Genomic DNA, 25,853 nt, shown 5'->3' on the forward strand with positions numbered 1-25,853 from the left:
TAGTATATGCTTAAGGCAGCTAGGTGGTACAGTGGATAGAGTGCTAGGCCTGGAATCAGGAAGTCCTGAGTTCAAATCCTGTCTTAGACACTTACTAGCTATGTGACCCAGGGTAAGTCACTTAACTTCTATCTGCCTCAGTTTCCTTAATTATAAAATGAGGATAACAACAGTGTGCTTAGCACAATGCCTAGAATATAATAGGCCTTTAATACCTTCCCTTTCCCCTACATATGAGTTGGGATGGAAATTGGACTTATGATTTCATTGGTATAGGGAACTCTTGGATGTTATTCAGTTGTATCTGACTCTTTGTGACCCCATGGACTGTAGCACTCCAGGTTCTTCTATCCTCTACTATCCCTTGAAGCCTGTCCAAGTTGCTTCCATGATAGTATCTATCCATCTCACTCTCTGCTACCCCCTTTCCCTTTTGCCTTCAATCTTTCCCACCTCTTGGATGAGTTCAGATCAGTACTTTCTCTGCAATTTATGGTCTTAGAGAGTTTACTCAGAGTATCTGAGAGATGAAATGCCAGGGGTCACATAGCCTATATATGTCACATGTCATGCTTGAACTCAACTCTGGTGCCCAGGCCATCTCTCTATCCATTTTTCCACATTGCCTCTGGATGCTTGGCACATAGAAGGTACTTAAAAAATCAATGCTTGGGGCAGCTAGGTGGCACAGTGGATAAAGCACTGGCCCTGGAGTCAGGAGGATCTGAGTTCAAATCCAGCCTCAGACACTTGACACTTACTAGCTGTGTGACCCTGGGCAAGTCACTTAACCCCCATTGCCCCACCAAGAAAAAAGATACAAATCAATGCTTGTTGGCTTCATTGGAAGGGACTCCAGAATGTAGAATATCAGAATTTTTTTAGCAGCACCTTAGAACATAGACTGTTATAACTGCAAGGGGCCTGTGATAATAGACTTGGATAATTAAGTTAATTAGAGTTGGAAGGGTTCTTAGAATGTCAGGGTTCAAAGGAACTCTAGAACACAGAATGTGCGAATGTGAGAACTGGAAGGGACCCTTGGGCACAGAAACTAGAATTGTCAGAGCTTGAAGGGTCCCTAGAGTTCATCTATTCCAACCCTGTATTGTTTTACACAGGAGTAAACTAAGATTTAGGAAGAGGGAGGGACTTTTACTTTGTTACATGTCCTGGAATAAAATCCCAGGTCTTCTGAGTCCTAGTAACGACTCTTTCCTCTGGCAGGTACATGCCTAGGGAGGTGAAGCAGAGCAATCCCACTCTTGCTTGGGTTTTTTTTTTTGATACCCCACTGAGAAAACACAAAAACACTAGACATATGTTCTCTGTGTAACTTGAGACACCAAAATACGCCTCCAAAAAGGCGTGTGTGTATGCATGCACCCACACACAAGCCCGGGTAGACATACACACACCACACATACACATGTTCTCTCACTTCCCAGAAATAGGCTTCGTTATACCCACACATGAACTTTTCTGCCTGACACAGAACTGATTACTCTTAGCCACATCCTCCCTGCAGATTTTTTGGTATCTAAACCTTAGTACACGATATTCTACTCTACATATAAAAACAGAACACAATTCTTCTTCTTCTTCTTCTTCTTCTTCTTCTTCTCCTTCTTCTCCTTCTCCTCCTCCTCCTCCTCCTCCTTCTCCTTCTTCTCCTTCTCCTCCTCCTCTTCTTCTTCTTCTCCTCCTTCTTCTCCTTCTCCTCCTCCTCCTCCTCCTCCTCCTCCTCCTCCTCCTCTTCTTCTTCTTCTTCTTCTTCTTCTTCTTCTTCTTCTTCTTCTTCTTCTTCTTCTTCTTCTTCTTCCTCCTCCTCCTCCTCCTCTCTCTGTGCCTCTGTCACTGTCTATGTTTATGCCTCTCTGTCTCCATCTGTTTAACTCTCTCTACACAAACATGTACGCATATATATGGTATGTATCTGTGTGTATCTTCCTTGAGAGCAGAGACTTTCACCTTTGACTTTGTACCCCTAGTATTGACTCCATATTTGGCACATAGAAAGTGTTTAACAAATGCTTATGGGTTGATGGTTTGATTTGGATCTGTTAATTGGTGTAGGAAATCCCTGGTGAGAAAATTCCTTCTACTAATTCTGATGGGCTACTCTTTGGCAATTTATAGACTTAGAGAGTTGTCTGGGGTGGAGCACTGAAAGGTTTACCGACTTACCCAGGGTCACACAGAATGTATCAGAGGTAGGCCAATCCCAGATCTTCTTGCTGCCTTTCACAATCTTTGTGTTTTTAAATCTTAAAGTGCCATAGAAACATGCCCAGTCATTCCTTATGTTCATTCCTCCCCCTTCAGGCCCTCTTTCATACCCTGCAGACCCTTTGTTAAACTATTCATTCTTTATTATTAATGTACATTTATGAAAAAATTTTCACAGTTACAAAAGTTCACGGTTATAAAATTGTCTCCGTACAAAGATTGGCATCTTCCCTTCCCCCCTCCCACCCACAGACATCGCACATCATGGGACAGTGGTTAGAAAAGCAGAAAGCCCTACTCTCCAAGAGCCAGCTTGATGGCCAACAGGCAGGGGGCAAGGCCAGACCTCTCATCTTGCTTCGCTTACTTCCTCTCTGTCTCTTCTGGAAGAGGGCAGTTGAGTTCCTCTGGCCTTTGGAAGGCATGACCATGAGGAGTGAGTGGAAGAAGGGGGTCCTGGTAAATTTCTCCTCCTTGGAGAATTTCCAGGCTACCCTCCTCTATTCCATTCTTGTGGAAGGATGCAGGGAAAATGGAGACTGAGGGCATGGAAATAAGGGAGTCTGGTGGGCCAGAATGGAGCTGCTGTGGATTTTCCCCGATTATGAGGGGAAATGAGTACCTATGGGCTCCTCAAATTTCTTTTCTGCTAAGGATCAATCTCTAAGGTGCTTTGGGTCTCCCCATCATTAACGCTTGTCTGGTCCTGCAGGGTTTCTTTTGGGTTCATTGTAGGACTAAGTGAAAAATGATCCTAGGGCTGAGAGTGGAGTGGTGGGGAATGGAGAATTTCCAGACCAGGCTGCTTCAGTGGCCCTCAGGCCTTGCTGGCCATACGGGCCTTTGATGTCCTCTGGTCTAATATGAAGAACATTTCTTCAGCCTAAACGGGTTCTGAAAGGATGGGAGAAAAGAGTGAGGGAGAGAGGGAAGAAGTGGGAAAAAGTCTGACTCTGTCCAAGACATCCAGACTAGGCTTCCTTCCTTCCTTCCTTCCTTCCTTCCTTCCTTCCTTCCTTCCTTCCTTCCTTCCTTCCTTCCTTCCTTCCTTCCTTCCTTCCTTCCTTCCTTCCTTCCTTCCTTCCTTCCTTCCTTCCTTTCTCTCTCTCTCTCTCTCTCTCTCTCTCTCTCTCTCTCCCTCTCTCCCTCTCTCCCTTCCTCCCTCTTTCTTTTCTTTGCCTTTCTTTCTCTCCTTCCCTTCCTCCCTCCCTCCTTTCCTCTTTCTTTCTTTTCTTTGCCTTTTCTTCCTCCCTTCCTCCCTCCTTCCTTTCCTCTTTCTTTCTTTTCTTTGCCTTTTCTTCCTCCCTCCCTTCCTTCTTTCTTTCTCCCTTACTCCCTCTTTCTTTTTCTTTGCCTTTCTTTCTCTCCCTCCCTTTCCTTCTCCCTCCCTCTGTCCCTTCCTTCCTTCCTTCCTTCCTTCCTTCCTTCCTTCCTTCCTTCCTTCCTTCCTTCCTTCTCTCTCTCTCTCTTTCCTGAGGGGCCAGCTCTAACCCATACCCGTTAGTTGAGGCCTTCAAGCCCACTTTGCCATATCAGAAAACACAGCAGCAGCAGCAAGGAACATACCAGAAAACAGTGCAGGAGACCTGAGCTCAGCTCCTACTGGGAGCTTGGCCCCATCACAGGTGGAGCCAGATACATTTTAAACCTTACATAGATAAACACATACACAGAGATACAAATAAGTCAACCTGTAAAAAATTAAAATTAAACCTTGTGGGAAGACCACCAAGGGTGTTGATCACTAGGGCAATGTGAACAGTTGTGACCAGGATTGCTACATTGCCTTTAAGAGATTTTTTCTTCAACATGTTTTTGTGTTTTGGGACAGCCCCAGCAAAGGGATGGAAGGCAATTTCTTGGCAAGGGAAAGGGGCTTTGGAGAGGATGAGTAAACCTCGTACTTACTGAGCTCCACTGTTTCCTTAGGAATCCCAGAATATTAGACCTGCCAGGGGCCTTAGCCATCATCTAGTATGACCCCTTCATTTCGCAGATGGGAAAACTAAGGCTCAGAGAGGGGAAGGAATTCATTCCAGGTAACACAGCTAGTTAGCAGCAGAGCTAAGAGCAGAACCCAGGTCTTCCCACGGCTCTGGGCCCAGTGCTCTTTTCTGTTCCTCTCTGTGTAAGTTTGTGTGTGTGTATTTGCATGTGTGTATACACATTCATGCGTGTGTGTGCACACATGTACCTGTGTGCATGTGTGCTTCAGGACATTTCTGCAGCTGGAAAAGAATCTGCTCTTTAAAGGCATCTATCCTGTTCATAAAGGTTCACCCCTTAGCTTTACCACTGATGGAGACAGAAAAATACAAGGTGGAGAAGTGCATCCAACCTCAAGTGGCATTTGGCATCTTGTTTGGTCCTAGTTCTATGCAAAAAAGGTATATGTTTTGAAATACATTAGCCATATATCAGGGAACAAAGGTATCTAGGAGATGGTTATAGACTTCTGTGGAGTTTTCCCCATTTTGGGAGGCCTTAACTGTTTGCATTAGTAGTATTGTTTTGAAAAGATCATCACATAATACTGAAGTCTCTCAGCTAGAATATTATAGCCCCTGACAAGAGAACCAAGCAGTCCTAAGAGTTGCCTCACCAGTGGTGGCAGGAAGACAGCAAGAGTGGTCCTTAGCTCTGGATGTCAGGAGCCGAGATTTAGGGATTCCAATAAGGTAGGGTCTTTGCCAAGTTAGTGCAGTTCACTAAGTCCTGGGAATGTCTCTGCTGACTCTTGTGGTTGGATAGCTCCCTGTGTAGAGCATCTCCTGGGAGGGTAGGCTTCTTGGGTGGGAGTTGGTCCTCCCATTCCCCACAAGTCCTTTTGAAGTGCTTGTGGGCCAGCTAGATGGAGGAGCTGGAGGTCACTGGGCAATGGGACTGGGCAGAAAGCCTCTTCTAGGGTGATTCCAGCCAGTCAGCTCTGTCAAGTCTCTGAATCTTGACAGGAGAGGGGGTTGGATGCACTGATGTGGAATCTGCCATATCTCTATGCCCCCCAACTAGATAACTAACTTCATTTAGATTCCCCCCACGCCAGTTTGCAGTACTTTACCCCCTCCCTGATTCCACATGCCTTCTTTCTGCCTCAACCCAGACTCTCTGAGACTCTGCTATTGTCTCTCAAGCCATCTTCTTCCATTTGCTAATGAACTATTCCCTCTGAGCTTATACAACCTGTCTTACATCTATCTAACACACTTATCAGGTAATGCTATGCATTACAGGGGGAAATGTCAGTGTCAACTGCCTCTCCACCTTTCCCACAGGAATATCAACTTTAGGAGGGCAGAACCTTGTGGCTGCCCCAGTGTCCAGTATATTGCTTTGCTCTGCACACAGAGGGTATTCAATAATATTTGTTGGCTGAGTGAATGAACAGAGAAATCTGGTTGTCACCACTATCTTCCACTAATCATGCTTTGTACATATATTAAAGGGTGAAGAGACGTAGTGTGATATAGTGAATAGAGAACCAAGCTTGAGGGTCAGAAAAACCTGGGTCTGAATCCTACCTCTAAAATTGGTTTTGTGACTCTGAACAAGTCACCTAACTTCTCTAAGACTATAGGCAGCAGAACTGGTGACCTGCATCAGTAAAGAGATGTTTCTCAATGGGAGTTCCCTCAACTGATAAAAATGACAGGTCCAGTTGAAAAAGAATTCAGAAATCAGCCTTATTCTCATAAGGCTGATGTTAGGTGGTAGAGAATGGTTCACCTCTTAAGTTTGCCAGTGGAGGGGCCTTCTGAGTTGACCAAATTGTATTAGAATATTATTACATATAGTTATATTGGGGGTTATAATTTCACTTGCAACATGTCTTCTGTCCCTTTTTTCCCATACAGATCAAACCTCCCTCACCTCTCACCTAGAGCATTTGCAATAGCCTCCTTATTGGTCTCCCTATTTTGAGTCTTGCCCCTCTCAAATTCATTGCCTAGGCAGCTGCCAAAATTATCTTCCTCAAGCACACAGCTATATGCCCTCCCTCCTACAAGATATCTCTCCCTATGCCTACAGCTGCTACTTTCCCCTGTGGAGACTTCAGATTTACCATGTGTGCATTTTAAGAAGCTGATGTACACTTGGTGTTTCTTCCAATAGAAGGCAAACTCTTCCATGGCAGGGACTGGTTTTTTGCTTGTTGGTTTGTTTCTGTAGCCCCAGCATGTGGAGCAGTGCCTGGCACATGGCAAGTGCTGATTAAATGTCCATTGAGTGAATGAATGCAAACTTAGTCTATTGGTACCTATCGCTACACCAGATTTCTTCTCTGACAACATGCTTATTGGTATTGTTGAGTATAGAACATTATCACTGGCTCTCTGCAGAGGAGGGGTGCCCATGCCACATGGCCACATGGGCACATGCCACAGAGGGGCGTGCCTGTGGCCACATGACCCATTCTCTATGCCCACCTCCATCTCTACACCCATTGCTTTGGTCTCAGGGCCTTGTGACCTATCTTTCCAATCAGCAAATTGATCAGCAAACATTTGTGAAGAGCCTACTGTGTGCAGGGCACCATGGCAAATGTTGAAGGCTGTATGGTGCCTAGTATAGTGTATTTCACAAGTATTTGGGAAATACTTGTCTCATTTTCTGGTGAGTGCTCTCCAGAATATGCTGTTCTCTTCTTACCTTCCTTAAAATAGATCTATAAGTTTAACTCTCTCTAGGTAAGCCCATGGCATTCCTTTGCTTAAGAACCCTTAAGGATTCCTTAATGCCTCTAGGATGAAATGCCAACTCCCCAGCTGGACATTTAATGCTTTCCAGCCTCTGGAATCTGGCTCCAGCCTCCTTTTCCAGGCTTCCCCACACCTCTCACCACCCCCTCCCACCACTATCCCAACAAAAATAGCTGACTTGCTCTTTTCCAGCCCTGTTTTCTATTTCCTATCTCAATGCCTTTGCTCAGACTGACACCATCTCTTTCATCCCTCCCCTGTCAATTTCTCTCTCTACTCACCTTTGCCCCTTAGAATCCTTTAAGGTTCAGCTCACTCACACCTTCTCTCATGGAAAATTTTTGGATGACCTTAGTCGTTAGCATTCTCTCTTTTTCTCCTGTGTACATTCAATCGCTCAGATATGGTCTCATTCCAATAGAATGTAAACCCCTCGAGGGTAGGAGGTATTTCCGTTTGATCTCTGCATCAGCACCAATGTCCTCTAAACGGGGTAGGTTCTCAATAATTGCTTGTTGGATTTGATTTATCCATTAAAGGGATTAAGCTAATCTCCAATCAAAATTAGTGGAAAGTTGGATCAGCCTCAGGGGTGATAACAATATTGAGAAACTGGTGTTTTTATCCTGGTGGGCATGTCAGAAAGACGTGCCACTTAACAAGTGATGGTAAAATAGCTAACTTTATGACCTAGGCTATTGATGGTTCCCCCTTCTGTCCCATCTCCCCCCATCAGGTATTTTAATTCCATGTTTCTATATCTCCATCACCCTTTACCAGAGCCATAACCAGCAAGTTTGGGGCCTGGGGCAAACTTGGAGCAAACCTCACAAAATTTGTCCTCAAATTAAAATTTGAAGACAAAATTTAGTTTTGGTGAGGGAAGATAGATTATGATATTTTAACTAATTATTCCTGTTAACTAGGTACTAAGTTCAGTTGTGTTTATTCTGCCAAAGTACACATGCTGGCTGCATCCTCTAAATTTTGGTACCCTGGGAAAATATCCTTATTGCCCCACCCTAGTTGTGGTTCTTTGATTCATCACTGGAAGAGTTCTTTGCCCTGTACAGTTCATATGATCAAGAGTCCCAGGATGGCATGTCTCCAACTTCGCTAGGGTTTGGGTCTTATTCAGAAGTGGGGAGGACTGAATGCAGGACAGGAAATGGGGCCTTGAGAATGGCGATTATTCTTTCAAACTGACTATAACTGATGGAGAAATGAGGGGAGACTGGCAAAAGCCAGGAAAATGTTTTCTCTCTTGGTGGCAGTAGCCAACTAGGAGGAAGCCTAATGGGGTCAGAAGAGGTTGGTATGGGAAGGGATTATCACCAAAGGTTTCTGAGCTTTCAGCCATCAGGAGTCAGCAGAGCCAATAGCTGGCAGATTGGCATCAAGGTTGGTAGGGCATTGGCATCATCCCCTGATGACTAATCTCATTTTAACAGTGACAGTGGTTGGCAATGCCTGGAGTGGAGGGAGCCATGGAACTGGCATGGAATGGGGCCTGTGATCTCCTCATCCTTGTTGGCCTAGCATTGTTGGTGGTAGCAGCACTTAACAACATGGAAGGAGATCAGGGAAACTGAGTCAGATCTCTTCCTCTTCGCTTGCCTTGTTCCAGCGGTGGCAGCAGTTAGCAGTAATCCCCAGAAGAAAATTGGTGGCCACAGAAGCCATGGAGACCACAAAGCCCACAAAGGCAATGAATAGGTAATCATCCAGCGTCAAGGTCAGGTGACAAGCTTTGAAGCTTTCCTCCGTGAGGGAGAACAGGGGGGCGCCCTCCACTTCTGGGGGGCCCCGGCACTCAGCCAGCTGGGAATCTGCAACAGAGAAATCAGAGGAGACTTTCGATCACAGGGAGAGAATAGATCCCCTAACCTCTGAGGGCAGTGCCCCGAGGGATGGAATCTTGCTCCCCCAGCTCAGTAGGCACTAGGGGATCCCTGAGAGCATGGCCTGTGCTTGGTGCGTGTCAGCTGGATATCTCATGACAAAGTGTCGCCATCTTTTGTCAGGGCAGCCCGCCCTTTCTGCTGCTGAGGAGCAAATTTGGAGTTCTCTTTAGTCTCCCTATGGGAAGGGGACTCCCCTATTCCTTTGGCGGCTGCATTGGAATTCACAGTGCTTCCACCATAACCTTCTGAGGTCACTTACAGCAGCTCGGCGCATAACTGCCCTGGCACACCATCCCCTAACATCATCGTGTCAACTTTTTTTCCCCATATGAGGACACCCAGGCCAAGAATCCTGTCCTCTAGTATCAGGCTGCCCCATGAAAGGCCTTCACCTTGACATCAACAACCTTTGATTAAAAGAGTAACTTTATAGAACATGTCTCATGATCCTTCTGGGAAGTGGTTTCACATTATTATCCTTAAAGGTGGGGCAGCCTCATCAGACCCATCATTGGGTAATCTGTATTTGGCAAAGCTACATCATGGCGGTCGGGTCAGGGGATGTGACAAGAAGGAGAAAGGGAAGGCCAGAAAGAAAGGGGAACATAGAGCTCCAAGTTTAGTGGCATATGGGAGCATGATACAAAGAAAGACACAGAAGGGGCAGGCCTAGGGCCTGGGTTCTAATCTTATTGCTGCCACTGATTCACTGTCATCTTGCATAAATCACACGGGGTTTCTCTAGTCTTCTGGCTTCCCATCTGCATAATTAGTCAGGCAGTGTGCCATGGAGGATGGAATATTGGACTTTGCAAAGTCAAGAAGACCTGGGTTCAAATCCCACTTCTGTTACCTACTAGCTGTGTGACCCTGGGCAAGTCGCTTAAGTTTTCTGACCCTCAGTTTTCTCTTCTAAGGTCCCTACCAGGTCTAACTCTATGGTCTTACAACAAAAAAGAGACTGATAATTTCTAAGGACTTTCTGAGCTCTCTGATAACTATGTAATAAGATAATATTGATAAAGCTCTCAGCATATTTCCAGCACGTGGCAGGCATTTAATTAAAGCTTCTTCCCTCCCCTCTCTCCTTCTCTTTGGAAGCTCTGGTGGTCAGGAAGGGCAGAAATCAAATGAAGGGAAGAAGAGAAATGTGACTATTACTGTCTCCAATGAGTGTTAAACACCTGTTTTCTGTAGCTTCTCCCATGAATTTAAGAACATATTAAAGGAAGGATGCAGCCTCTTAGCATCATGCAGTTTTTGAAGTGGCTCTTTTCTCTGTGTCCCACAATGCACCCCCATTAATTCTTGGCCCAGGCACCTGAACCTCCCATGTGGGTTCTCCAGCTATTTTCAGCCCTGAAGGAGTTCCCTCCTACAGTTCTGTGGAAGAGATGTAGTCGTGACCCACGGCCCCCATACTATTCTGGTCCTGGGCCCACCTACACCCACACCCCAGCCCTCCCTGAGCTCCCCTTGAATTTTCCCTACTCCTCTGCCCTTTCCCAGTGGGCTTCCTAGCCCACACTGCAGGAAAGGCAAATCCATGCTCACATGCCACATCCTGCTGTTTTTGCCATTGGGCAGGGTTTGGAGGAATGCAGTGGCCCGCTGGGTTTAGCTTCTCTGCACAGAATTCTGCTATTTTCGATTTTAGAAATGTCTCAGGTTCAGTTGTGACTGGTAGCTACATCCACAGCTGCACCCATTGTATGCTACCCTCTCTCTTGGCTAGTCTTTCAATTTCGTGTTTTACCTGGACCTTTTCAACTCCCTAATCCTGGAGAAACTGGGAATCCACTTGGACTTTGTGGCCACCTTTTAATTTTCTGGGTTCCCAAATCCCAGTCCCATGGCCCATAAAATTCTGCTCAAGTCCCTTAGCCTTCTCCTGAGATGCTTCGAATGATAATACCATGTATCGTCTGTAGAGCCCTTTAAGACTGACTAAGTGATTTACATGTATTATCTCAGTTAATCTTCACAACAATCCTGTGGGGTAGGTGACATTATTCTCCCAGTTGTACAGTTTAGGAAACTGAGGCAAGAGAGGTTACATGACTTGCTCAGGTCATGCAGATGGTAAGTGTGTGAGGAAGGAGTCCAACTTAGGTCTCCTGACTATAAGACCAACATTCTCTCCATTCCTCTGTCTGGCTGCCGATCTTGCCCCCAAAGCCTTAACTAGGCAGAGGAGGGTGTGAATGGCAGTGCTCTTGGATCTGGAGCCTCTGGGTTTGATCCCAACTCCAACACTTCCTAAGTGTAAGACCCTACTCAAGCCACTTCCCCTCTTGGAATCCCAGTATCCACCTCATCTGTAAAATGGGAATGCTAATACTTATACTATCCAACTTATTGAGTTGTTATGAGAAAAGTACTCTGGAAATAAGAGCTAATATGATCATGACTTAGAATGCGATAACCTCTTATTTAGAGCAGAGCCCAAGTTATAACGATGGTAGTAATCATCAAACTCACATTTCTGACATTTTAAACCCAATACTCAGAAGCTTGGGGGGTGGTGAGGTGTGGCAGGGAGAGAGTTTGCTGTGGCTTCTCTTGTCTGATCCTTATTTCCTTTTCATTGTCCTTAGTCCACAGACGTGCAAAGGAAAGAAGGCTGGATTCAGGGTCAAGGGGCAGAGGTGAAATCCTGGTTCTGCCACTTACCTGGGGGGCCTTGAGGAAATCACCTTTCCTCTCTGGGCCTCAGTTTCCTTCTTGGTAAAATGAGGAAGTTGGTCCAGATTACTTCTAAATTCCCTTCCAGCTCTCAATCTCTGATTCTAGGAACTCTGCTTGTGGGGAGGTGAATGGATTCTTAGCCCACAAGCTGGGAACTTTTAAAGAAAATCTTCATAGCTGTATTTTAATAGAGTTGGTTTTCTTTGTAATCTTCCGTGTACTTAAGCACATTATTCTGAGGAGGGGTTAATAGACTGTCAAGGGGGTCCATCACACACATACACACAGACACACACAGACACACACACAGGCAAACACAGACACACACAGACAGACACACACAGGCACACACAGACACAGACACATGTAGACACACACACACACACACACACACACACAAACACACACAGCCAGGAGCCCTCACAGCTGGGCCCCTCTATAAGAGCACTGGGTTTCAAATCAGAGGCTCTGTGTTTGAATTCCAGCTCTGCTATTGATCACTTGTGTGACCACGGGCAAATCACTTTCTTTCTCTGGGCCTGTTGAATGAAGGGCCTGCCTAAGATCCCTTTTAGGCTGAAGTCCTATGATACTATGGGGTCCCCTTCCCTCTTCCTTTAAGGCATCTTGGCCCCCCCAGACCCTGCTGGACCATCTCCTACCTGCTGTACAACGCTGAATCTTATTTCTCAGCCACTTCAGGAGAGGCTCCATGGTGCAGCCACATACCCAGGGGTTCCCTCCAATCTGGAGGGTCACTAGCCCAGGAAGCCCCTCCAAGGCCTCGAGGCTGAGGAAAGCCAGTCCCCCATAGCTGAGGTCAAGTTCTCGGAGTTGGGAGAGACCCTGGAAGGCCTGCGGGTGGACTTTTCTCAGCCAGGGGTTATGGCTCAGGTCAATTCGTACCAGACCTTGAGCCTCCATGAACATGTCAGCAGGAATGTGGCTGAAGTTGTTGTAACTCAGGTCCAAGTGGGCCAGTCTCTTAGCATGGAGGAAGAGCCCAGGGGGCAGCTCTACCAGGGAATTGTTCCGTAGGTCCAGCACCCGGAGCTCCCCATAGCAGGTAAGGTAGCCCGGCGGGACAGTGGCAATGCGATTGTGCGCTAGGCTGAGGTTTCGAGTGTCCAGCGGGAGGTCAGGAGGCACAGAGAAAAGGCGCTGGCTGCTGCAGTCGACCACTTGGCTGCGGCAGGTGCATAGGACCGGGCAGCTGGCGACAGCATCAGCCAGGGCCAGCCCTGCTGTAAAGAGGAGCGAGGCCAGCAGCAGGGCTGGCTTCCGAGAGCAGGGTCGGACCAGCTGGGACCAAACGGGCCCCATTTCAGTCCTCTGCCAGCAGCAGCATGGCCAAGAGGAGCCCATCACCCTGGGTCTCAGAGAAGAGTCACTGGGGCAAGAAAGCAGCTACATTGTGGCCAGGGGCTGGGGGAGGTGGGGCTTCTGTCCGTGGACTGTCATTGGCTCTGGCCAGCCTGGGAGCATGGGAGGCATGAAAGGGCTCCCCAGGTGAGAAGCACCAGCAGGGTTCCTTTGGTGGCACCTGGTGGGAATGCAGGGAGGCTCAGCCAAGGCTCCTGGGCTTCTGGGAAGATGATCAATACTGCAGAAACCAAGGGAGATGTCCAGTGGGACCAGTTGGCAGCAGTACTTGGAATGATGGCCCAGGATCCTCTGGGCCATTGAAAATCATCAAAGATCACAAGGTCTCCTTGGTTAAGTGTCTGACTCGGGGAAGAGGGGGAGGGCTGAAGGCTCAATTTGGCACCTCCCTAACCCCTCCCTGGGGCCCAGCACTTCCTCAAAGCCACTGAAATCTCTTAGGGGGCAAATCCAGTCCTTTGGACCCTGGCACTGAGGGCTGCAGAACCCATCTCATGGAGATACTTAATAGTCAAAGAGAGACAAGGGATTAGCCTTCTGGGAAGGATACCCAGGTTGAAGTGGGTCTCCATGGGTTCCACCAGGAGTCCTTAGCAAGGGAGGCTTTTCCTGTGCAGAGAATAGGACCAGAAAAAACACTCGCCTGAGAAAGTATCTTCTGTCTGTTTGTTATTGGCAAGCTTTGGGTAGACCATGAGTCCAGAGGATTCAGGAGCACAGGAGACTGCAGGGTCACCAAAGGGAGAATCTGAGGCTTTCTTGTGCTTAGCTCTGAACTTGCTCCTCGTCCAGTCTTCTTTTCCTGTATTCAACAGGGAGCCGTTAGAAGTCCCCACTGCATCATCTGTCAACCAGATTTGAAGAGCAGATGCTTAGCAGGGGGCTCAGCAAAGGAGACATTTGCTGCCTGGATATTCCTACAGCCTTCCTCTTACTGTCGCCTTTCTCCCCCCTTTCTTCTCTATGCCCTTTACTTGATGGCTCCATCTCAAAGGTCCCTCTTTGATGCCGGCATCATCCTCCTTAGCTCTGGGCCCCTCCAACCTTGGACCCCTTCTGCAAATGGTTGTTGACTGACTGAGTTGCAAGAGGACCTTCCCTCCCCTCTAGTGACCCAAACCCATTTACCTCTTTAGCTGTTTTTCCTACACCCCCCCCCATTAGCACAAACACACACCTGCCTCTTTTACAACACACACCCATTACAGCTGGGCTTCCCTCATCATCTCAGAAGAGCCTTAGAATTACCTCCCAGAAACCCTTTCACTTGCTCCCCTCCTGAGCTACCCCTCACCTCCACCCCAAGCTGCCTGCCCTTCCTGGTACTCACCTCCTCTGACATCTTTGCCTTTAGTTTCCTCTAACACACCCAGCCGGAGCTTCCCTCACCATCTTTCACACACAGTACACACCCCTACTCCCAGCATCCTTTTCCATGAATGCTCCCCACCCCCACCCCCTGCACCTGCTTCCCTTCCCTCCCCCAGACAGCAATAACATAGTATATGGGTGGCCTTGTACCACCTCTCACACCCCTTCCCCTCTGGCTTCTGAGACACATGGTCCCTTTATGTCTGCTGTCCCTCCTGCTCCTCCATCCTTCACTTAACCCCTATCCCAGCATCACTCCCCCTGCCTCCCTCCCAACCTCAATTCCTGATGCAAGAAAATGACCCAAGCTCCAGACTTAGTCGTCCCAGCCTCAGGGTCTCCCAGGTGCCTCACCTTACCCCTACCCTTCTTCTCACTCTGCATCCCCTAAAGCAATTACTCACTCTGGCCCAGGGATGCTGCAATCAGTGTGGAGGCAGACAAGGATTTCCCTCTTGGAATCCCAGGTTGATTTCAGGAGAACAGCTTGCTTTCCTTCCCTCCTTTTCTCTTTCCCTCCCCCTCCCTCTCCTCCTCCATGTCTCCGGGCTCCCTGGCCAGCACCTCCTGAGGCTTCTTCCTTCTGTTCCTCTCAACCCCTCTTCCCTGAGATGGGTTGAGAGAAAGGGGTTCTCAGAGGAAAGTTCAGAGGACCCAAATGCCTATTCTTGAAACTCAGCTGGTGCCAAGCCTGCTGGAGTGTGTGGCTTCAGCCAGGTCTCCCTCCCCTTCCTCTTTCCCTCCTCCCCCCTCCCTCTCTCCCTTTCTCTCTCTCTTTTTTTCCTCGAGGGCCAGGTACTGACGTTTCACTGTCTCTTAGCAACTGCCTCCACATCTCTGAGCAACAGCAGAGCTGGCTACAGACCCCACCAAGATGAGAGAGAAGGGGAAAGAAAACACAGTTGGGAGACTCTGTAGCCACCCACAGGATCTTAATAACAGGGATAGGGTAAGAGAAAGGAGAAGCAGGGACAGTCAGGGGAAGATAGAAAAAGAGGAGGATGAAGAGCTACTCAGGGACAACCATCAGGAAAGGAAAAAGAAACATGGAAACAGGCAACTGCGGGCAGAGCTAGGGATGGAGAGTCCAATAGGAGCTAGCCTATATAGAAATGGTAATGAGCCAAAACATGTGGAAGAGGGGAAAGAGAAATGGGGAAAAGAAAACTAGAAACAAAAGGACAACACAAAAGATGGAGAAAAAGGAAGAGAAATGCATGCTCACTGAGATTTGTCTCTAGCACTTCTTATCAGGGTACTGAGTTGACTCAATTAAGGCGCCATTTTTGAATAATTAAACAGACAAAGAGAACTCCCAGAACCCCCTGCTTCTTTATGATTGAACAAGTGGCAAACCAGATAGTGGACTCAGAGCATGTCAAAAAGCTATGTGAGGAGACAAGCTCCATTTTCCCCTGGGACAATTCCATGGCCTGAGAGGCAGTGAGAGGAATGGATTGAGGAATGGACTTGAAGTCAAAAGATGTGGGTTCAAATCCTGCCTGTGACACAAACCAGCTCTGAGATCCTTTAAAAAATCACTTAACCTTTATGGGTTTCAGTTTCCTTAGCTGTAATTGAGAAGGTGGGATTAGGTGTCACTTGAAATCCCTTCCAGTGCTAAATCTATGATCTTATGATTGAACTAGATCTTTGGGGCTGAGGTCTTAGGCCTGAACCCTCTCTACGTGGCTAGCTAAAACTTAGGAACAGCGAGTGACCGATTGCCGCATTCAGGGATATGATCAGGAAAGAAAGGCATGGATGGTTGGGGTCCCTGGGGCTTCCTACTATACAGCTGTCTACCAGTCCAGCACGGTTCAATCCATGGTCAAAGCACATGAGGAGAGAACAGTTCCCCAAAGTTCAGTTTGTGTCATCAGTTACATGGCAGGCAGAAAGCTTGCACCATCTTCATCTGGATTAAATAGGAAGAAGAGAGACCTGTTGTAATCTGCTCTCATGGGGTCTCCCTGGAATAATGGGTTCATTTCTGCTCACTACACTTTAGGAAGGGCACTGAGAAAGAGGAGAGGCATCGAAAGGAAAGCAATCAGGATAGTGAAGGCCATGCTAGATGAGGATCCAATAAAGGAGCAAGAGATGTTTAGCTGGTGAAGAGAAGACTTAGGGTGGCCACGAGAGTTGCTTTGGCCTGTTTGAAGGGCTATCAAGTGAAAGAGGTCCTTGAGTTCTTCTGCTCAGCCCCAGATGACAGAAGGAAGACCAATAGACAGGAGTTCCCCAGAGGCAGATGTTAGCTTAATGTAAGGACAAACCTCTTAACGAGGGGAGCTGTCCAAAAGGTCAAATGAGCTCCCACAGGTGGTAGTCAATTGCCCGTTATTGGAGGTCTTTTGGTGGAAGATGGATGACTACTCCATGGGTATGTTGTAAAGAGAATTTCTTTTGATGTGACAATCTCTGCGGTAAAACCCTGAAATTCTTTGCTTCTGGTTCTAAGCATGGCTGAAATCATTCTTCCTTCTCCCATAACGGTCATGAGAAGGTAAATTCAGGTATTAGGAAATTTATTTTTCTTTGGCTTAAGTGAAAGGAGGCTGTATCAGGCCAACGGGCCTCACTTTAGCCAGTTTGGATGGAGTCGAGTGGTAGAACCCTGACATCAGATGTTCCCAGAGTAGGGGTGCCAGGTGTATCCCTTGGACCTAATGGCTAATGGTTTGGAGTCTAATGGCTCCCATGTTTGGCACTAGAAAGTGGCGACATTATGTTAGAAGAGGGAAGGAAGGAAAGGAACATTTAATTGACACCTACTGTGTTCCAGGAACTTTGCTAAAACTTTGTAAATATTATCTCCTCTGATCCTTCCAATAACCCTGGAGGTGGATGCTATTATTATCCCCATTTTTCAGTTGAAAAAACTAAAACAGAAGCAAAGTCACTTGCCCAGGGTGACTCAGATTCTAGTAATTATTTGAGGCCCTTTTTGAACTCAAATTCTCCTGATTGTAGACCTAATACTCTATCCAGTGTGTCACCAGCTGCTTCTTAGCAAATGCGTCTGGGCTTGTATGATCAGAGGGTGTTAGAACTAGAAAGCAGCCTTAGCCCAGGGAGTATGAGAGCTTGGAACTCAGGAAGGAGTTAAGAACCCAGAATATCAAAGCTGGGAGGGACCTCAGAACTCAGAATGTCAGTGCTTGAAGGGACCTTAGAATTCAAATTGTCAGAGCTGGGAGGAACCTCAGAACTCAGAATGTCAAAGCTGGAGGAAACTTCAGAGGTCATCTGGTTCAACTATTCCATTTAACAAATAAGAAAACCAAATCCCACAGAAGGGGAGGGACTTGTCCTAAATCTCGCGAGCTGAGTTCGGGATTGAACTCAGGTTTTCTGATTGCCAGGTCAGTGTTTTCCTTACTAAACAAGTTTCCTATCAATGCAATTAAGAATAGAGTCTGTCATAAACCAAAGTATGAGTGTTACTTCATTGCCCTTTGTGGCTTCTCTGGATCCCCTTTCCTGAAAATTACACAGGCCATTCAGGAGGGGCCAGGGTCTTTGGGCTTGCCCTCCTACTCCCACTTCAGACCACGGTATTGAGTTATCCCCATCTGTCCATTGCAGACCAATGCTGCTTGGGGGTTGGCCCCTGCCATTCCAGGAAACCCAGAGCAGCTAATTTTCTCCGTGTTTTCTTCAGTTCTCCTGCTCATCTTGCTGCCTAGAATCTGTTCTCTGTCTGCTTTGTCCTATTCCTTCTTACTCATCTCTGGCCTCATGACTGTTGGCCCAGATTCTGGCCTGGCCTCTAGCATCTAAGTATCCCTGGTTATTGTCTATATGACCAGTTAGAATATAAGGAGGGGAAAGGGGTGAGCTTTTTTCTCCCCTTTTCTTTTCTCTGTATCCATAGTGTACGCCACAGTGCCTGGCACATAGTAAGCACTTAGTAATTGCTTGTTGACTTATCCGGCTTCTGACCTACCGTGAGCTTGGGCCCTTACTCCTTCAATATATCCTGACTTATCAGCTGAAGCCTGATCCATCACCTCCTAACTTCCAATGTCTGTCTGGTCCTGAGCAAGTCTCTGTGCTTACCCAGTCTCAGCTTCCTGCCTTCCCACTGAGAGCCACTTTCCTCTTCTAAGCCTGTTTCTTCATCTGTTAAATGGGAATTTATAATATTAAGGAAAGAAAGGACAGCTACTGTGGGATATATGGAAACTTCCCATCCAGAGCTGGAAGAGAGGCCATTTGGATGGTGATGGGAAAGATGAGGGAAGGGAAAGAAGATGGGCAGTGGCCACCTGGTTAGCACAGATGGGGAAGTGTTCTAGCTCACATTCTAGGTTCTATGTTCCACACATCCTTCCAGCTCTCACATTCTAGGTCTGGAGTGCTCTTCCTGTTATGACATTTTAAGCCCCGCCCTGGTCCTCTGATACTCCCTGTTCTATGCTCTCCTCCAGCTCAGATATTCCATGTGCTAAGCTCCTTGCAGATTCTTATATTTTATGGACTAAACTCCCCAATGGTTTCTGATTCTCATAAGGGTGATACATACCTGGGCTGAGGCTGGGTCACATGACAAGGGCTTTGTTGCATCTGCACTGGACCTTTCCCTGAGCTTACTCTCAATGATCTTTTTGCTCTTCTAACTTCCATCTAGAGGTTCATAAGACCACAGATTTAGAGATGGAGAAGACCATGGAGGTCATCTGGCCCAACTCCCTTATTTTACCGATGAAGAAACTGAGGCCCTCCTGGGATATGTGATTTGTCCAAGGTCACATAATCAGGAAACATCAGAAGCAAGATTTGAATCCAGATTCTCTAACCAGAGAGTCAACAATCTCTTCCCTATGCCCAGTCCTCCCTCTTCTCTTTTCTCATTCATAGATAAGCTCTTCTCTTCCAACACTTTCTAACACCCATTTTGGTTGAGGGAAGGTACTGGCTATGCTAATGCATGACATTTAAAAAATCCTGCCTCTTGCTTCCTATAAAAGTCATTATTCCCATTTTATAAAATTTATTTTATTAAAGAAGACTGAGGTTCAAATTTAGGTCTAATCCCAGAAGGAATTCTTTCTTTCTTTCTTTCTTTCTTTCTTTCTTTCTTTCTTTCTTTCTTTCTTTCTTTCTTTCTTTCTTTCTTTCTTTCTTTCTATGGGGCAGTTGGGGTTAAGTGACTTGCCCAGGATCACACAGCTAGTAAGTGTCAAGTGTCTGAGGCTGGATTTGAACTCAGGTCCTCCTGAATCCAAGATCAGTGCTTTATCCACTGCGCCACCTAGTTGCCCCAGGAATTACTTCTTAAAAATCAGAGCTATCCAAAAGTAGGTTGGATTACCTCAAGAGGTGATGGGTTCTTTCTCCTTGGAGTTCTTCAGTCAGAGACTGGATGACCACTTGTTGGCATATTATAGTGGGAATTCATTTTATATATACTTTGGACTAGGTGGCCACTGAGGTCCTGACAACTTACCATTCGGAGGATCAAGAGCTGAAGTAACTTATCCAAAACAAATCAGGTAGTAAGTGTCTGGGCTGGACTCACACCCATATCTCCTGATTCAAGATGTGGGCTCTTTCTACCACATGCCAAGTTCTGTATTTTGTACTTTAAGAGATACAAGAGAAATGTAAGAACGTGGTTTCTCTTCTCAAAGCGTTTACCATCTGCTTGGGGATAGGAGGCAATCCCACATGAATAATTTGAAGCCAATAAAATTAGGTGCTAAACTGCACAGTGAAGGCTGATGTAGGGGTTCAGAAGAGTGAGCAGTAAATATGGTGCAGTAGAAAGAGTTCTGAATATGAAATAAGAGGAACAGGGCTCACATGCTGGCTTCATGACTTATTAGCCGTACACCCTTAAGCTCTAGGCCTCAGTTTCTTAATTTGGGAAGAGTGCATTGAATTAGATGATCTCCAAGGCCACTTTTATCTTATGATTCCCTAATGAAGGATGATGTTGGTGGGGAAGCTTTTGTGAACAATGGCAAAAGCAGTCTCTTGAGGTCCTGTCACTTAAAGGTATTCAAGCAGAGGCTGGATAATTCCTTTTTGGGGGTGTTTCAGAGAGGGTTGATATGTCCCTAAGGATAAAGTTGGATAAGGTGCTCTCTAAGGATGCTAGAATTCTAAGGAAGCTTCATTTGGACCTCAACAAAGGTAGCATTTGGGGCAGCTGGGTGGCACAGTGGATAGAGCACCGGCCCTAGAGTCAGGAGGACCTGAGTTCAAATCTGGCCTCAGACACTTAACAATTACCTGTGTGACCCTTGGCAAGCCACTTAACCCCAATTGCCTCACCAAAAATTAAAACAAACAAACAACAAAAAAAACCCCAATGGTAGCATTTGCTATTTAGATGTCTTTTTTTTTTTTTGGTGAGGCAATGAGGGTTAAGTGACTTGCCCAGGGTCACACAGCTAGTAAGTGTTAAGTGTCTGAGGCCAGATTTGAACTCAGGTCCTCCTGACTCTAGGGCCGGTGCTCTATCCACTGTGCCACCTAGCTGACCCATAGATGTCTTTTGTTGTTTAGTCGTTTCAGTCATGTCCAACTCCCTGTGACCTGATTTGGGGTTTTCTTGGCAAAGATAATGGAGCAGTTTACCATTTCCTTCTCCAGCTCATTTTACAGATGGGGAAACTAAGATACATAGGGTCAAGTGACTTGCTCAGGCTCACATAGCTAGTAAGTGTTTGAGGCCATATTTGAACTCAGGAAAATGAGTCTTTGTGATTCTAGGCCCTGCACTCTATCTACTGTGAGACCTAACTGCCCCATGTCTATATATCTGTATATATATTACAAATATACACATGTTTATATTATACACACATATATGTACATATATATACATATACATTTTTTATTATCCTCTTCTGATATTCGATGAAGTCCTGGGAGAGGTCACCATCCTATAATTTTTCCTCTGCTGTATCTATGTTTAATGTTTGTTCAGCAGACTATTGTGTAGGCAGATAAAATGGTGGCTTTTTATACCTAAATAAAAGTATTGGGATGTCAGCTCATTTTCTACAGGCTCCCTGAAAGCATCTTTGGGACCACCACAGAAGCAGACAAGATGACAGGTATGATAATGAACTGCTTCCATGGTTTTGATTTTTTTTGCTAGGTATCCCATATTTTGAGAACTTTTCATGCTACGTAAATTGGAGGAGGGAAATATTTGATATAGCTACATTTATTAAAAATATTCGTCTTAAATTTTTAGAGGTTAATGTCAAGTCCAAAAGATTGTGGACAACTTTGTGATTGTTGTTGTTACTGGCCATAGAATTAGGGCACATCATAGGTCATCTTGTCCAGCCCATTGCTGACCAAGAACTTCCTTTCCAGGTGAATACCTGAGGGTGGGGAGGCTACCCCACAGATAACTGAGGCAGCTTATTCTCTTAGGGGCAACTTTCATTGTTGGGACATTTTCCCGCATATCAAGCCAAACTCTGCTTCTTAGTATTTTTCTGCAGTTACTCCAAGTTCTACCCTGTGGGACTAAGCAGAACAATTCTCATTCCTTTTCCATATGATAGTCCTTCAAATACTTGAGGGCAGCTATCTTGAGATGGTGGTGAGTGCTGGCCACTCCTCAGTGTAACTTGCTTGCTCAGAGTTGAATCCATTGGGTTTAGCATTGTTGAAAGGAAAAGACAGGTATGATGATATCCCACTGGGTGAGTTCCTAGTCATTCCCAACCCTGGGCATGAGTAATAACTTATAAGAATGAATACACACATTTAGACAAAGAAATGTTATTACATAGTAACTATGTCTGTGAACTTGGTTGAGTCACTTCCCTTTTCTGTAAAATAAGGGAGTTGGACTAGATGGTGTTTACAATCCTTTCCAGATTGATCATTTTATATTCTAAGGTCCTTTCCATCTCTTCCATTCAATTTTCTATGTTTTAAGATCCTTTCCAGCCCAAACTTCTTGTGTTCTATGCTCTAAGACACCTCTCAGTTCTGGTGTTTTGTGTTATATTTTCTAGGGTCATTTCCAGTCCTAAAACTCTATGTTCTGTGTTCCAAGGCACCTCTCAGGTCTGCATTCTTTGTTCCATGTTCTAAGTTCCCTTTAAAGTCTAATATTCTAAGGTCCCTTTCAGCCATAATAGTCTGTTTTATGCTCCAAGTTAAATGCCAGCTCTGGCATTTTGTGTTTAATATCCTAAAATTCTATGTCTTAGGGTATGATCTATGTTCTAAGGTTCTTTCCTATCTTGATATTTTATGTTCTAAAGCTCTATGGTTCATTTGAGCCCTAACATAATGTGTTCTGTGTTCTAAGGTCCCTTCCCACTCTGGTATTCTGTGTCCTTGTGTTCTAGCTCTCTGTGAGCTTTGGCCTTCTATGTTCTAAGGTCTCTTCCAGGTCTAAAGGTCCTGCTGTAGAACACTTCTACTTTTGGGAGGCAGTTTTTCAGGCTGCCAGAAACTCGCCCTGCCCTTCATACTATGATCACTTTGGCATATTTCAGGGGGTGCCTCTTGGTCCTGACCCTTACACTGTGCAAGCTAAATGCTTCCCCCTCATCAGGTGCTTGGACCTTCCAAATATTTCCCCACTGATATCACCTTCCAATTTAGTCACTGCTCAGGGAAGCTGCACACAGTTAGCTCCTTTCATCTTTTGCAAAGCCTTTTCTCTGTTCTCTGGTATTTTCATCACTCATGTCTGTGCTCCCTAATTCTGCTTCATCCTTCTCGGGCCATCCAAAGCCAGTGCAGGACTCGGCATCCTCCCCCCAGCTAACTGCTTTGGCACTGAAATAGCAGGCTCGTCAGACACTGCTGTGCGAAGGCCTGGATGACTCCAGGAGAAGTGGGCTCCTCATCTTCTGGGAGCTCTGGAGCGAGGGGGCACTAGCCTCCGCTTCCTCCTTCTTCTGACACATCCGCCTCTGCCCGCAGCCCGGAATAGCAGCAGCCTTTGTGTTTGCCATCAAGAACTGCAAACACAGCCAACTTGCCTCTCATCCCTACTCCAGGTCTGTCGACATCAATGCTTTCCAGGTTTCTATGTCCACTGAAGAATGGGGTGGTTCTTAGCAGGCAACAAAAGGCAGGCTGACTCCTCCAAAAGGGTGTGAGTCTGCCTCTAAGGCTATGCAGTTTTGCTGTAGGCATGAGGGGCATATGTGGATACAGAGTGGTTACTAGGCCACTGTCAGTAGTGGTAGTGATGGCTCTTTCTTTGGGGGTGTGGGCATACAGGACCACAGAGGCATCACTCTTCGAGCCACATAAAACGCTTGTCACTTATCTGCTTTGTGTATCTGTTTCCTTATCTGTAAAATAAGGGGATTATAGTTAGTAGTCTCTAAGGTCCTTTCTAGGTCTAAAACTGGAATCCATTACATCCCTCTTACCCCAGCCCTATTTAGTCTTGAGGCTCAGAGGTAACAAAAGATTCACAGGTTTTGAAGCTTGGGGAAACCTTGAATTTAGTCTATGACCTCTTAAACTTTTTTTGTGTGTCATGGATGGATGGACTATTTTAGCAGTGTGGGGAAACCCATGTACTGCCTTTCAGAATAACATCCTTAAAATCATAAAATATATCTATGTATAAATACACACACATATAGAGTTCATAGACCCTTGCTTAAGGACCTCCATTTAGTTCACTCCCAATCTTATAGGTGAGGAGACTGAGTCACAAAGAGTGGGAATTGATCTTTCGAGAGGGTATGCCTGGCCTCGAAGCTGGGAGACCTGGGTACTAGACAAGACTTTAAGATTAACTTTTAATATGATCTTGGGAGTTCCATATAACTAAAGGCTTGATGACTACTCTTTGGGAATTCTTGGTCAAGGATGGATTCAATTAGATGGCTTCTAAGGTTCCTATTCTGTGATTTTATGTTTCTTAGAATACAGAGGTATTCTAAGGCCTTGCCCAGCCCCATCATTTTATATTCTATGTTCTAAGGTACTTCTCAGTTCTGACATTTGCTGTTTCATATTCCAAGGGCACTCTCATATCTGATGTTCTATGTTCTAAGGCCATTTTCCAATTTTGAAATTTTCTGCTCTATATTTTAAGGCCCTTTCAAGCTCTGCCATTCTGTTCTATGTTCGAAGATTTCTCTCAGCTCTGTTATCATCTTCTGTATTCTAAGGTCCCTCCCTTCTCTGATGTTCCTTGTTCTATGCTCTAAGGTCTCTCCCAGTTTTTACATTTCTTGTTATATGTCCTATGGTCCATCTCACATCTGGCATTTTACTGCATATTATAAAGTCTTTTCTCCTCATAACATTTTATGCATCTACTGTTCAGGATCAAGTTTGAGAGCATCTGATTAGCTGTTGATCCATTTTTTCCTAATTACCATTTTACCGCATACATCAGCCAGCTGGCAGTCTCCCAAGTTTCAATGCATTTTGGTTTTTTTCTAGTCCCATGTTCTGCTATGCTTGGTCATCTGGTGTGATCCCTCTCTCCTTGCAGTGTGGCTAATAGCTCTCATTTTAGTATCTTTTACTGATATTTACCATCTTGTGGCATCTGCCCTTGAATAGTTCTTCAGTGGAGGTGGTATGAATTCTACTCTCACTCTTTCTTCCCCTCTGACATTTACAAGGTATTTTTCTCCTGTTCTCGCCACCCCTTTCTTGTTCCTGCATTTCTCCTCTCTCCTCTCTCCTCTCCATTCTCTCTTCTTTCCCTTCTCTTCCCCTTCTTTTCTCTCTTTCATTCTTCTTTCCTTTCTGGGCAGAGGGAGGTTCCCAGGATCTTATTTCTCAGTCAGTTTGTTGTGCACCGATTTGACTTCTTATATGACCATGTCAAAGAAAATTTGGTGATGCTCTGAGGAGCATGAATGCCTGATAGCAGTGACAGAGAGGCCCCCAGGGGAGAGAGACAAGCCAGAGTCACTGCTTGTCACGAAAAGGGGAAAGCTATGGAATTCCTGGGGGTTAGTAGAGCTGAGTCATCCATACTCAAGATGCTGTCCATTCAGCCTCTGGCATTCATCAACAATGACTCTCTGGCTGGCAAAACACAGTGTCTGAAAGAGGTGAACCACACTCATGACCAGACCAATGTATCCAACACTGCTTCTATGTTAGTCTTTCAGATAAGTGCCAATATGTGAAAGGTATTGGTCATTTAGTGGATGGTTCCAAATGTCCTTTCTCAAGATAAGAGTCTCTGCTTCTACTTCTTAATATGAATTATTTCTTAAAGGTTTTATTAATATCTTTTTTAATGGTCATCATTTCTGGTGGTACAGTAAAAAAAGACCTGCCTTTGGAAAAAGAGGATTGGGTTCAAATATTGCCCCTAACCCTTACTTACCCATGTGACCTTGAACAAGTCACTTAATCATGCTAGTCTTCAGTTTCTTCATTTGTAAAATGATAGTGTTCTACTAGATTGTTTCTGAGATCTCTTCCAACTATAGATCTATAATCCTGTGAGTTCTTCCCTCCTTGTCACAAAGAAAAACAGCTAAGCAAAAACAACAGATTCAGTGATGATGTTTGCCAGTGTATACACTATTCTACTCTGGTAGTCCCTTGTCTCTTTTATAACTTAATTTTTTCCTCACAGATCTGAGCCTTAGTGAAT

The 25,853-nt window shown here is 45.6% G+C and overlaps 1 protein-coding gene across 4 annotated transcripts; it reads right to left on the bottom strand.

Moving 5' to 3' along the window:
* Positions 1-3,630: 3,630 nt before the first annotated feature.
* Positions 3,631-15,006, bottom strand: LRRC55 (leucine rich repeat containing 55). Of its 4 annotated transcripts, none has more exons than XM_043972990.1 (3): positions 14,677-15,006; positions 12,181-13,703; positions 3,631-8,755 (listed from the first exon to the last, which is right to left on the bottom strand). In XM_043972990.1, the coding sequence occupies exons 2-3, from the start codon at positions 12,881-12,883 to the stop codon at positions 8,520-8,522; spliced, it is 939 nt and encodes a 312-aa protein (XP_043828925.1). In that variant the 5' UTR covers positions 12,884-13,703; positions 14,677-15,006; the 3' UTR covers positions 3,631-8,519. The 4 variants fall into 4 exon arrangements, with proteins under 4 accessions (XP_043828925.1, XP_043828923.1, XP_043828924.1 ...); XM_043972988.1 differs by having other exon boundaries at positions 12,181-13,745; XM_043972989.1 differs by lacking the exon at positions 14,677-15,006 and adding an exon at positions 14,232-14,326 and having other exon boundaries at positions 12,181-13,745.
* Between the last annotated feature and the right edge of the window lie 10,847 nt (positions 15,007-25,853).

This window comes from Dromiciops gliroides, chromosome 6, assembly GCF_019393635.1.
Source record: "Dromiciops gliroides isolate mDroGli1 chromosome 6, mDroGli1.pri, whole genome shotgun sequence".
In the NCBI taxonomy this organism is placed as follows: Eukaryota; Metazoa; Chordata; class Mammalia; order Microbiotheria; family Microbiotheriidae; genus Dromiciops; species Dromiciops gliroides.

Coding starts and splice junctions, on each gene's coding strand:
- LRRC55 (XM_043972990.1), bottom strand. CDS start 12,883: ATGGGCTCCTCTTGGCCATGCTGCTGCTGGCAGAGGACTGAAATGGGG. Junction 8,756..12,180: donor GATTCAGCGTTGTACAGCAG/GTAGGAGATGGT, acceptor TCTCTGTTGCAG/ATTCCCAGCTGGCTGAGTGC.